The sequence below is a fragment of the Mus musculus genome, chromosome 14, assembly GCF_000001635.26.
Source record: "Mus musculus strain C57BL/6J chromosome 14, GRCm38.p6 C57BL/6J".
NCBI classification, from domain to species: domain Eukaryota; kingdom Metazoa; phylum Chordata; class Mammalia; order Rodentia; family Muridae; genus Mus; species Mus musculus.
The window spans coordinates 3,743,409-3,755,919 of record NC_000080.6 but is presented as its reverse complement, the minus strand read 5'-3'; the positions used below and the strand labels follow the sequence as shown (position 1 = coordinate 3,755,919).

Genomic DNA, 12,511 nt, shown 5'->3' with positions numbered 1-12,511 from the left:
ATTGTGCATACAGACCCCAGAGTTCAGGACAGGTAGAAAGGATGAATAGGACGCTAAAAGAGACTCTAACTAAAATAGCCTTGGAGACCGGCGGAAGTGATTGGACAGCTGTTCTCCCTTATTTCTTGTTCAGGTTTTGAAATACCCCTGGACCCCTTGGCTTAACCCCTTTTGAATTAATGTATGGGGCGCCCCCGCCCATTTTTATGACCGTAGGGGATAAGAATCACCTGAATGTGTCTTTCTCTCCTTCTTCTAGTCTTTTGGCTCGATTAAAAGCTCTCGAAATAGTAAGAAAAGAGGTCTGGGAACAGCTAAAAGAAAACTATGTTGCTGGTGACACAGGTGCCGCACCAGTTTGAAGTAGGAGACACAGTCCTGGTGAGGAAACAGCGAGCAGGGAACCTAGAGCAGAGGTGGAAGGGGCCCTTCTTGGCCCCTTCTGACAACGCCCACCTCGGTCAAAGTGGAAGCAATCCCCACTTGGATCCACGTGTCCCATGTCAAGAGAGCACCCCCTGGAGTCAGCCATGATGAGTGGACTTTGGAGAAGACTACTAACCCTCTTAAGTTGCGCCTGCTTCGTAGGAGCGATCCCAAAGGACTTCAACCCCTACAGTCCTGTTCAACAAACGTGGGAGGTATTCAATGAGGGGGGTAGGGCTGTATGGACAATCGCCGAGGTACACCCCCTGTGGACTTGGTGGCCTAATCTTTGCCCTGACATCTGTAAGTTGGCTATAGGAGCCCCTCCTGGATGGGACCTTTAGGGGTACTCTGACATTAAGAGGGCACCTTTTAAACCCCCTCCGTACATAGAAAAACATTCGAGAGACCCATGGGGTGGTTGCTCTAACCAAAGGAATAGAAGCATGCTTCAAACCCATCCCTTCTATGTCTGCCCCAGGCCCCACCAAAGTCAGTCCCTCAATCCAACATGTTGAGGTAAGACTGACTTCTTTTGCAAGAGCTGGGTTTACAAGATTTCAGGTACAGCCCGCTGGAAGCCCTCCTCGAGCTGCGACTATATTAGAGTAACAGCCAATTATTCCTTAGTGTCTTACGTACCTGAAGGATTTCACCTAGATGAGTATACTGACTGGTGCCATCTGCTCCGTGTCACCTTCACTGAACCAGGGAAAAGAGCTCTGGGATGGACAAAAGGGTGTACCTGGGGTTTTAGGATTTACAAGGAAAGATATGATGAGGGATTATTGTTCACTAACAGATTAAAATAGAGACCCCCTACAATCCTTTAGGCCCCCCAACCAAGTTCACACCCCTTACCTATACCATTACTCAGCCTACTCCGGTGATTGCGGACCCCCTTAATATGGTCGCTCTCACCCAACCTCCCACTCTTCAAGTACCTCTAACTATTACCTCCACAATCACTTCAACAAGACAGAGGATGTTTAACCTAGTGAGAGGAGCCTTTTATGCCCTTAATAGAACTGAACCAAGCGCTACTGAGGACTGCTGGCTATGCCTGTCCTCAGGTCCTCCTTATTATGAAGGAATTGCCTTCAATGGAGATTTCAACAGAACCAATAGCCATACTTCCTGCTCTTGGGGAACAGGACAAAAACTGACCCTGACTGAAGTATCCGGGAGGAGTCCAGGTCTCTGTATAGGCACCCCACCTTCCACCCACAAACACCTATGCGGACAAATTCAATCAGTGTCCAGGACAGAAGCTAATTACTATCTTGTACCTTCCCTGGTTGGCTGGTGGACTTGCAATACAGGACTTACTCCCTGTGTATCAACTAAGGTTTTTAATTCATCTCATGATTTTTGTGTCATGATCCAGCTGTTACCCCGCGTATATTATCACCCTGCATCCAGTTTAGAAGAAAGCTATGCTGGCCGGCGGTCAAAAAGAACCAATTACTTTAACCCTGGCTGCATTCATGGGAATAGGTATGGCAGTAGGAGTGGGGACGGGAGTGTCAGCTTTGATAGAAGGAAGACAAGGAATTCAGTCTTTGAGGGATGCTGTCAATGAAGACCTAGCAGCAATAGAGAAGTCCATTGACCCTTTAGAAAAATCTTCGACTTCCCTGTCTGAGGAAGTTTTGCAGAACAGGAGAGGCCTTGATTTGTTGTTCCTAAAGGAAGGAGGACTGTGTGCTGCCCTTAAAGAAGAGTGCTGCTTCTATGCAGATCATACAGGAATACTTAGAGATTTTATGCAGAAACAGAGAGAAAGATTAAAGCGAAGGAAACAGGAACGGGATGCTCAACAGGGTGTGGTTTGAGTCACAACCATCTTGGATAATTTCTTTGATTTCTGCTGTAGCCGGACCAGTCCTTATGATATGCTTAGCTTTAGTTTTCGGCCCTTGTATAATAAATAGAGAAATGGCTTTCATCCAGAGTAGAATTGATACAGTAAAACTCATGGTTCTTCAAAGGCAATATCAACCTATAGTTCAGGTAGATAAAGAGTTAGGGGACACCAATCTCTAAAATTCTATGATTAGAATTAGTCTAAACAGAAGAAGAGGGAAATGAAAGGAAATTAAACAAATAAAAAGTTTAAACTAAAAACGTCTGGGACTGAGACTGCAAAGAAAACAAGCCCGGGCATGCCCGAGTCCATCTTGAAGCTAGGTCACCGGGTCATAAAGATAAGGGAAGGAATGCAGGAACTGGTTCTGACTATCTTGGCTGACTCATTGACCCTCTGGCAGCCCGGCGCCTCCTGCTGGCCCCCTTTCTATAGACAGCATAGTCAAAAGCTGAAACATTAAACAGATGCGTTGTCTACTCAGATAAGCCCCCGGCTTTAGAATTCTTATATGCCCCGGCCTGCACATACTACTCTGCTGACTCATAATCATGTTGCTGATGTTTGAATGGGGCCAATCGTGTGTAACCTCGTCAATTCTGGCTAGCCCCTAAACCCTACCCTATAAAAACCCCAGTTTTTGAGTCTCAGGGTCTATTCCTCTGTCTCCTGTGTGAGATACGTATCGACCCAGAGCTCCGCCATTAAAGCTGCCTCGTGCTTTTGCAACAAGAAGGTCCCTTGTGTTTCTTTGGGTGACCCCATATCCCAAGACTTGAGTGGGAGGGCTCCTTCTTGGGGTCCTACATATACATCTACTGCATTTTAGATGCCAGCACACGCTCAAACAAACACTAATCCAAACTGTTTCCATGTAAGACTCCCATAAGCCTTAGGCAGCTAATTGTCATGAAATGACTGTAGATGAATTGCTTTGGCAAATCTGTTACTAGAGGGAGCATCCACTAATTTAATCATTTCCCTCCTCAAAATCTTGCTTTAACTCCTCCAGTAACAACAGCCTAGGTGTTGAAGACTTCTAAACTAAGAAGAACGTTAGAATATCTAAGTCCCTTATCATCCAGTAGCCTCTGCATTCATTATTGAAGGAAAGCTCAACTTTGAGACTAATCAGCACAAAATTGCCACAAAAGCACTACCACACCCTGAAATACCCTAAAGAAATTAACTTGTGATGAACCACCATGGATGTCTGAGCCCTGCACTTTGAAGGAACCTTCAAAACAGAAGCCTGGGCAGCCTGTGGGCACAGCACACCAGAGAAACTGACTGAGAGGCTCAAGCTGCTCAGCTTGCTGTGGGTGGGAAAGCATAGTGGCTGGCAGAATACAGCTTCCAGCAGGGCTTCCATAGCATGCAGCTCATGGGTGAACAATCAAACTCCCTTTAAGTTTCCTAGGTGGGAACTCGCCACCAGGCTTTAACCGTGCTCCAAGACGCTTGCTATGATGGCTAGACAAGTGTTCCAGAACACACCCTAGATATGTCTTCAACCAACCTCAGGAATCCCTAGAGCACCTTCCTGTCCCCTGCGTGAGGCCACGCCCCATCCAGGCCACGCCCCCGCGCCCATTCCCCAATACCAGTTGCAGGGATCTCCCAGAGCTTTCACTCTGCCCACAGCCCTCTCACAGGTGCCCGGCCGAGCCTTACCTTGGTCCCCATCTGTCCAGAGGTGGACACTTTATGGACCAGCTTCTGGGGCCCCTCCTGCTCTGATTCACTGTTGGACGAATCCTCTCCTGGTCCTGCAGCAGTAGGGGAAACCGCACTGGCCCCAGTGACAGCTCCTCCAGTGAAGCCCTGAGGGTGGTGCTGGCTTCTGGTCCAGGCATCCTCTCTGATTCCCGCAGGGACACAGCAGCGCCCCGAGGGGCTGTAGTCAGCTGCTGGGCTCTGCCCGAAAGTCTGAGCCCTTCACCTGGCTAGCACCATCTTCCCTTATCCCCTCCATGCAGCAACCTGGACCCGGGACTCTGGATCACAAGTCGCCCCTGCCTATATCTCTTTGGTCCTCTGCACACTTCACACCTGAGCACCCAGCCTTGGGATGTTCTGTGGTTGCTGACCCAGGATATGACCAGCACCGGAATGAGAGGATGGAAATCGAGATAAGCCTCGAAGGACCTCCCTCTTACTCCTCCTAGGGTCTGGAGGGCTCAGAGGGAATGGAGAGTAGAGATAGGGAGGGGCATGAAGCAGCAGGTCAGGCAGTGGAGATTCTCCTCCCCTTGTTCTAGGCAGCAGGAGTGAGGAGAAGGCTCCTGAGGGAAATGGGGACATAGAGCTATCTCCTATGTTCTGGGGTGCACTCTGGACCCTGAATCCCTTCACATACTCGGACCACGAGGTTCAATTCCAGCTAAGTAAAAGTTCCCTCTGCACAGGAGAAGAACTGGGTCTTACTGACCCTCAATCAGCACCACTGCTAGGAACTTACCTCCCACCTCTGCCTGGGGGTTCTGGTCCATTATGCCACCTCTACAGTGCTGTTTAGCTTCGGGCCCACCCCCATCTGGCGATTTGGTAGAGAAGAGCATTTTCTGGGAGGTTCAGCTCTGCTCTGAGAGCTTTTGGTTCAGAAAGAGTGATTCTAAAGCGCCCATCCAGAATGCCTGGAAGAATGCACCGAACTACGTGAACAAAGTATAAAGTAAAGAATATATATACACACACCCACAGGAGAGAACACCACTCCCTGGTGCAGACTAAAATCTAAGGAAAGAGAATCCACAGGCTGGAGCCTCAGCTCCCAGGCCTCCCTGGCCAGCTGCTTCAGCACAGCCACAGGGAAGAGCTACCTTGCAGCAGCAGTGCACAATGCACATTCGACCTCAAAATCCTACACAGGTTGGGGAAGAGGGGCTGAGGGAGAGGGTAGGAAAAGGACAGGCTTCCTGCTGCCCACCTTAGAAACCTTCACAGTGCTGTTAGTGATTTTCCAATGGTGAATTCTCTACCGACTTGGTGGGGGGGTTCTCAGTAGAGCAATCCTTTTAGCACAGAGACAGCCTCTCTTGTGTGTCAGTTATTCCCTTTAGCGAGGGAAAACACGGGGTGAAATGGACTTCAAAAGTCCTTCTGGCCCTATAATATGAAATTCTGTAACTACTAGTACACACTGCCGAGAACTTTCTAAGAAACAATAGCATCAAATGGCCTTGGTCGGAGATCCAGATCAGTGCCTAGAGTACAGAAAGCCTATACACGGCCAAAACCAAAATAATGTCCTTTTAGTGACCTTTGTCTTAGTCTGACTATTTGGTCACAGACAAGTCAAGACAAAGACCCCTAGTAAAAGGCCTAACACAGTTCAGACTTTTCCTTTTAATGTAAAGAAGACAGAGGGCACAAGCTGGGACCAAAATGTGATTATGATTCTAATGTTCTCTTCCCCACACTCTATATAGTGAAAGGTCACTTTGGCAGCTATCCTGTATTTCAACCTACACATTAAACTTTCAGGTTTTATATAGCAACATTTCCCAGAATCCAGTCAAGGGTGACTGAAGTGAAAGGTGGTCTAAGGCCCATGCCTATTTGGGGAAGAGGACGGGTTTTATTTCTTACTCTTTGAAAGGATGCTGATTGCTTAAAGACACATTGCACACCTTCACATCCAGGAGCCAGGCAATTAATTTCTCAAAGTGCAGGCATCTGTTACTTATAAAAACATAGCCTTGCAGGCTGCTCTGAACAACACAGAATTCAGTAGCCAGCTCCTAAGGCCTGTAGCTTTGAAAAGCAAAGCCAGTCTAAGCTGGTTCCTGCTAAGTAAATGACTGCAACTCAACAGCATCTGCAGCTGTAGAGGAAACCCAGGATGACTGAAAATACTGTGTAGGCAAAGAAAGGAAAGCTGCCTCATTTCCCACTAAAGGCAGCTCAGGGGAAAAGCCTGGTGGAAGCCCATTGCTTCTGAGAAACTTTCAAGGAATCCCCAATTTAAAATAGTATCTGACCTACTAACTGCTTCTCCTAGTTAAAAGTGTTCACAATGGTTCTCTGACCTAAGGGACATCCACTTGTCTTTTCTTTGTTCAGTTTGTTTCTTTGTTTTGAGGGAGTCCCCTAGCACACCTCAGGCCCAATCTGACTTAGCATTTATGGCAGGTCTCCAGCATCAAACTCTATTTCTCAATATGGCTACTACAATTTCAAATACATGGCATATTGTCTCATTTGGTTTATAAAAAGTTCCTTGACTTTCTTTAGTGTTTTAGATTTTCAAATAATTTCTCCCCTGCTGCTCATGAAATCCCTTTTATTACTGTTACTTTGAGATCTTCATTGGTGAGCCATTGTAGTGCACAACTTTGGTTACAGAATTCCAGAGGCAGAGGCCAGCAGACCTTTGAAATGTGAGGCCAGCCTGGGCTATACAATGAAACTTCTATGTAGAACATATCAATAATCTTGTTGAAAGCTTGCATGTTGGAGTTTAAGGTATGAGTGCTGCCAAGAGCTGGAAGCCAGTCTGGGCTACATTGTAACAGGCCCGCAAGAGCTACACAGCAAATTCTTGTTTCAAACAAACAAACAAAAGCAAGAAAGAGTCTTGGCCATACAGTCTATAGATGCTACAGTCAGGGTTAAATAGAAAGGAGTAAAGCTGACCTCTCCAGTCAGTTTTCTACTTAATAAGGTGCCATACCACCACCCCCAAAGTACAAGAGACATGAGCCAAAGCTGATTAAATCTTTATGAACACTCTATTACTACTTACAGTTATTCTGAACTAATCAGTTGCTCACAAGCAGAATCATGAGACACTTAAAGTGTCTAATCCCATGTTCTAAGGTTTTACCTTCAATTGTGATAGAACTTAAGAGTTATGTGTCATATCTTGAAAACCATGAGTGGGTACTTGAGAAGCCATGGTGCAGGGCTCATGTTCCTGATCAGTCCAGAAGCAAAGGACTACAGATGGAACCAGCACAGACTGGAAGGCTGCCCTGGCAGCAATATGGAACCGATTCCGCAATCACTATGTGTTCCGTAGTCAGAACTTAACATTCAAAAAGTTTGCCCTGGGTCAATTTTCTTAGTTGTTACGCCGATAACAAAACAATCCGTGAGCAACAGTGCTGTCGATTACAGGAACTTCTGTGGTCCTAGCCCACAAGGCCAAAGACTCACCATCCAGGCAGAAAGGGGAACTGTACAACTTCTAGCTTGTATTGTGGCCTTTTTGCTTTGAAACACTTCTCTTTCTAAGTGTCCATTAATTCTGGACTATTAACTGGTATACTGCCATCAGCTAATGCCAACAGGTATAGAACCATTTGAAAATAAAAACCAATTTTAGGCAATGAAGTATAGTCAAGCCTCTCTCCACTTAAGATATTTTGTAAATCCTCCCACATTTTTAAACTGAGTGAGAATTGTAACTACCTATCTGCTAACCACTCCCACCCACCATTAAGGACTGCTTTGCTAAATATCTTCCAATGGCTCATTCTCAACAGCAAAACACTTTGATTCTCCTCACTTGTTTACTTTAATGATGCTAGGGCAAGCCTTGCACTGACATATGCTCTGTCCCAGATCTACATTCCAGCCCCCATTTTTTTCTACTCTTTCTCTTGATACAGAGTCTCAATATGTAGCTTATGCTGGCTCCCCAATCTGGGCCCTCTTTCCTCACCTAGTTGTTGTGAATACAGGTGTGCAGCACCACACCCAATTCCCCAAATACTTTTTGGGCTAAAATTTAAATTATGACTATATTCACTAACACTGGAATATATTCCAAAGCTAGCACCAAAGAAAACCAAGAAACTTACTATGCTAGCAAGTATCTTCTTTAGGCTCAAGACTTAGCCAGAATAATGCTAAATAAACTAATATGTATCCAAATTTAGCTAATTAACTTAATTTCACTCCCTCACAGAGAGAATGGCAGGAAGTCCCAGAAAATCCCTTTTCTCCACATGAATCTCCAAGGAATCTTTTGTTTTTCTCTCTGAATAGGAGAAATCAGGCCATCAAGGTTTAGGCTCCATCAGGAGAGAGAGGGAGAGAGAAGAGGAAGGGGGAGAGGGGAGAAGGGAGAGTGGGGAGGAGAGAAGGGAGAGGGCAGAGGAGAGAGGGGAGAGAGAGAAGCATAGTATGCCTTGGTTGAGTGGTGAAACAAAAAACATCTATGAGTATTTTAACCTATATGTCTTTGACACTGCAGACCTATTGCATAGGAAGTCTTTCCATCCAGAAAATAAGCATCAGAGAGATAGTCAGCTGTCCTTTCAAAATAGGACAAGAGAAATATACTCTTCTCCATTTTGGCCAGAATAAACCTGGTAATATGCAAGGCTTCTCTCTCTTCTAGGGGTGATGATCAGAATGGTCTCAAGCAACTCCAGAATTTCCACACCAAAGCAGAAGGCTTATGAACTCCAGGACCAAAAAGTCCAGCCAAGCAGCTATTGAAGCTAAAACTAAAGGCAGATTCATCAGTGCAGCCAAATCCCCAATGAAGCATTAAGTATAAGGTCGACAGGGAGCCTTTAAATTGTACCCAGATTCTGTGCCATTTCAAAGACTTTGGCATTTGTGCTAGGAAAGGGGACAGATTCTTCTTAGGTATGACACAGAAAGCTAAAACTAGTGATATTTTAGGTACTCACAGCCATGAAAATGTGCCAAGCATGCACAAGTCAAGTTCTGTCAGCATCTTAGCATGCTGGGTGATGAGGAAACCCTACATCTCTGTTAAAGATTAGGACAGGGATAGAATTGTCTTCGGTGTATAAACATTCTTAATATGCCATTTTCAGGTAAATAATCCCTGTTTCACTCCTGCGCTCAGACTTCATGAAATTCATTTTCACATTAAATTTTTAAAAAGAGATCAAATTAGAAGAATTAGTTTGGGGTGGAAAGGGGATGAGCAGGCCTGGGAAATGCATGAGAGTGTACCAAAAGGTGAGTGTAACACAAGCACACCATAAACCTACATGAAAGTGTCCTAATGGAATCCATAGTATTCACAGTTAGAAAATCTAAATGAAAGCATTTATTAAAAAAAATATATCAATGGTCATGATAAAGAGCACCCAAGATTAAATTCTGGCCTCCAAATACATTCATGGGCAACAACAAAAATAACCATGCACACACATACACAAATAAAGATAAAACCCATAAGGCAGGTGTAGTAAAATGTCATATAAATCCAATAAATGACAACAAACAAATATCCACAGACCAGAGGGAACTTACATCTTCCTCCACCTTCAGGGCTCTCGCCATGACACAGAGCCTTGTTTATGTGTTTGTCTGTGTGGATGTATGTTTCCTATGTGGGATATCCATGAAGGTCAGAAGAGGGATCAGATTGCCAGACCTGGAGTTACTAAATATTGTGTACTATTTCTACTTGGGTGCTAGAAAAGAACCTGGCCTCAGAGAATAGCACTAGGCACTCTTTACTGCTAAGCTCTCTCCATAGCCCAGAAAGTGTTGATACAATAAAAATTTAGGTTCTGCTTACTTATTTATAAATACCAGATTGTTTTCACTGAAAGCATAATCATTTCCCTCACTAAAAATTTATGTTCAACTCATGGCAGCAGATAGTGCATGGAGAAAATCCTGGATTGTCTGGAGAATGGAAGCCAGGACTGCTGAGAATGCTCTCCACCTGCACATGGAATATGACTGTGCATTTTTATTTTCTGGTTGTGAGATAAAACTCAGGACTTTGTGTGAGTGAAACAATTATCACACAGTACATGCCAGGTCTGTAAGCCCTTTCTATCACCAGCGTTACAAGGTACACAGCATGATGGGCCTGACTGTCCTTTGGGAAGCACGCACAATGGCACTTGAAAATGGCTTACAGAATTTTCAAGGATTAGACGGGATCAACTAGCCAAAGGCAGTTCAAACAGGTAATTCTCAGTCTGATAACCCTACCAATCTCAGTGTCTGCTCACCCTTCACAAAGAACTGGACTGTGAGAAACAAGTGTAACTAGTTCTACTTTTCCAGAAAAACAAATAAACAAACAAACAAACACACAAACACCCCTTTCCTCTGGCAAGATAACCAAATGATTTTGAAAGATGCCCATTGTCATAACAGGGCTCATTTTGTTCTCCAGGCTCCTTTACAAATACCGCTTAAAATAATTATAAAAAGAAATTTACAGAAAGGTCTACTCAAATTGTCTGCTTGTTTCTGATTAAATGGCTTACTTCCTAGGTATTAAATTTTATCTGGCTAAAACAGATGCATATTTTTCTCTGTCTCACTTCTTTACACATCTCAATGTCCCTCCATGGATGTCAAGGTTAACTGCAGTGGATTCCGGGAACCTTAAAATTCAGCCACCATACTTTACTCATTCTCCTACAGCCAGGGGGAAGACAGTGACCTAAATATTAGCCTTACAGGCTCCCCATCATCCTGTACCTCAACATGAATCAATAATTTGATTGATTCCACTAAAAAAATGGGGAATGTAATAGAAAAAATTAGCTCCATGTAAAAATGAGTTTCAGATCAAGTTGGTATGCAAAAAAAATTATAAGTTAAAGAAAACGCAGAAAAGAAAGTAGAAAATGAATGCAAAGCAAAAGAAAGGGAGTCAGCAAAACCTTGTGCTTAGGCTAAGGATTTTTCACCATAGGATGTTTCTACCAGGGCACTAAGCTTAATTCATGAGCAGTTGAGTCTTGACAGCTATTTAATGAGGTGGTTGATGTCAGAGCTACCTGGCTCATTTCCCAAAATTGTTTTCCTTTCCCATTATTGTGTATTTGTTAATATAAAATATTAACCAGACATTCATTCAGCTTCTGTAATTTCATTTATCTGATGATTTTTCAGAAAAAAAAATACAGTGCCTCATAGAGCAGAAATTCTTGAGTTGAGGCTGTTGTGGTGTGTTCCTTTAATAACCCAAGTCCATGTTTTCTTTTGTAAAGCACCTAAGACTTGCAGAGAATAATTGGGACTCAGCCACAATCACTAAGTTTTTCCCATGGTATACAACAACTTCCTCAGTTATTTTTTCTTGAACCACAATATCTTAGGAACTGGAAGAGGCATTATGCACAGTTAAGAGCAAATCTAGAAGAGCTAGGAGACTGAGCTCAAGAAAGCCAAAAGGAATCTTGAACAGCCCCAAAATAAAAAGGCCCAAGTAATCCTAAAATGGATTAGTGGGGAATCAAAATATAGGATTTCAGCTCCTGGCATTAATTCCAGCCTTGCTTGTTGCAGCCTTTTGATGCAAAGGGATAGAAGATCCTCCCAGGTCCTGATGGCTCCAGAGGACCCTATAGCAGGGGCGACCACAAGAGGGAAGGCAAGGTTTTATTATTGTTCCCAGGGATCCTCAGAATAGAAGTAAGAATTCTTGTATAAGCATCAGTTCCTCCTATGTATAGGATGAGTAAGGTGTCACCCATGCCATAGAGATGGAGAAGTGGCTTTAACTAGATACTTGCTAACTCACCATACGCTACAAAGAAAAAGGGAGACCAGAGAGGTGACCTCTGGTCAAAGACTTGTCTACCTCTTGCTAAACTGTTGAGCCCAAGATACCCTTCAGGTAGCAGATGAACTGTCTTCTCCAGGGCAGCATGAAGGTCCTGGAAGTGGTCCTGCTACATGCCCAGGAGACAGTAGAGCAATATCTCTGCTTTGGGGCCTACTACCTCCTGTTCCTGCTGTGACTGCTCACAGAAGCTCAATAGTATGGTGTACTGCAGCACCCTGTTCATGGCCTTTACCTGTGTCATGGCATGGGCAAGGCTCTGTAAATACTATATGAGCCATTCCTTGCTCTGTGGCTCCCTGTTGGTGACATTTTCCCTCTCTGTATATGGCCAGATAGCATCAGGGCTTAGTGAGGGCAGCAGAGTGACACAGACTGAATTGGGCCTTCAGGCTAGGGAACTGTAAATAGGAAGGCTATGCGATTGATAGGCTGGAACTAACCTCCTGCATCACTGGTAATAAGGCATGATCATGGAATGCCTCTCCCTCTGCTTCCTCTTTCTGGCAAAACCAAGTTAGCTGAGGTTGTAACCATACTTGAAGAGAAGAGACAAAAATGGAGAAGGCAGAGGTGGTGACCACTCCATCCTAGGTCCTGCCACAGATGGGCTTGACCCCTCCTGCTCCACTTCCAGTTGACTATCCCACTTCAAACTTCTATTTCAGTTGGGATTGGAGGAGGGTAAAGTC

At 44.4% G+C, this 12,511-nt stretch overlaps 1 protein-coding gene across 9 annotated transcripts in view; it reads right to left on the bottom strand.

Annotated features, from left to right (window-relative positions):
- The window catches only part of Gm3050 (predicted gene 3050), a 57,567-nt gene extending 45,056 nt beyond the window's left edge, over positions 1 to 12,511 (bottom strand). For 2 of the 9 annotated variants that reach the window (XR_003950935.1, XM_030248133.1), the window contains exons 1-2: positions 3,968 to 4,161; positions 1,069 to 1,171 (exon numbers count right to left, since the gene is read on the bottom strand). Coding sequence is in view for 3 of the 9 variants with exons in the window: in XM_011244787.2 (XP_011243089.1) it covers positions 3,968 to 4,161; positions 4,346 to 4,597 (446 nt within the window). In the remaining 6 variants the exon portion in view is untranslated. Of the gene's footprint in view, positions 1 to 1,068; positions 1,172 to 3,967; positions 4,162 to 4,345; positions 4,726 to 11,107; positions 11,599 to 12,262 lie in introns of those variants that run through there. The other 7 variants (XM_011244787.2, XM_011244785.2, XM_011244784.2 and 4 more) reach the window with 7 other exon arrangements.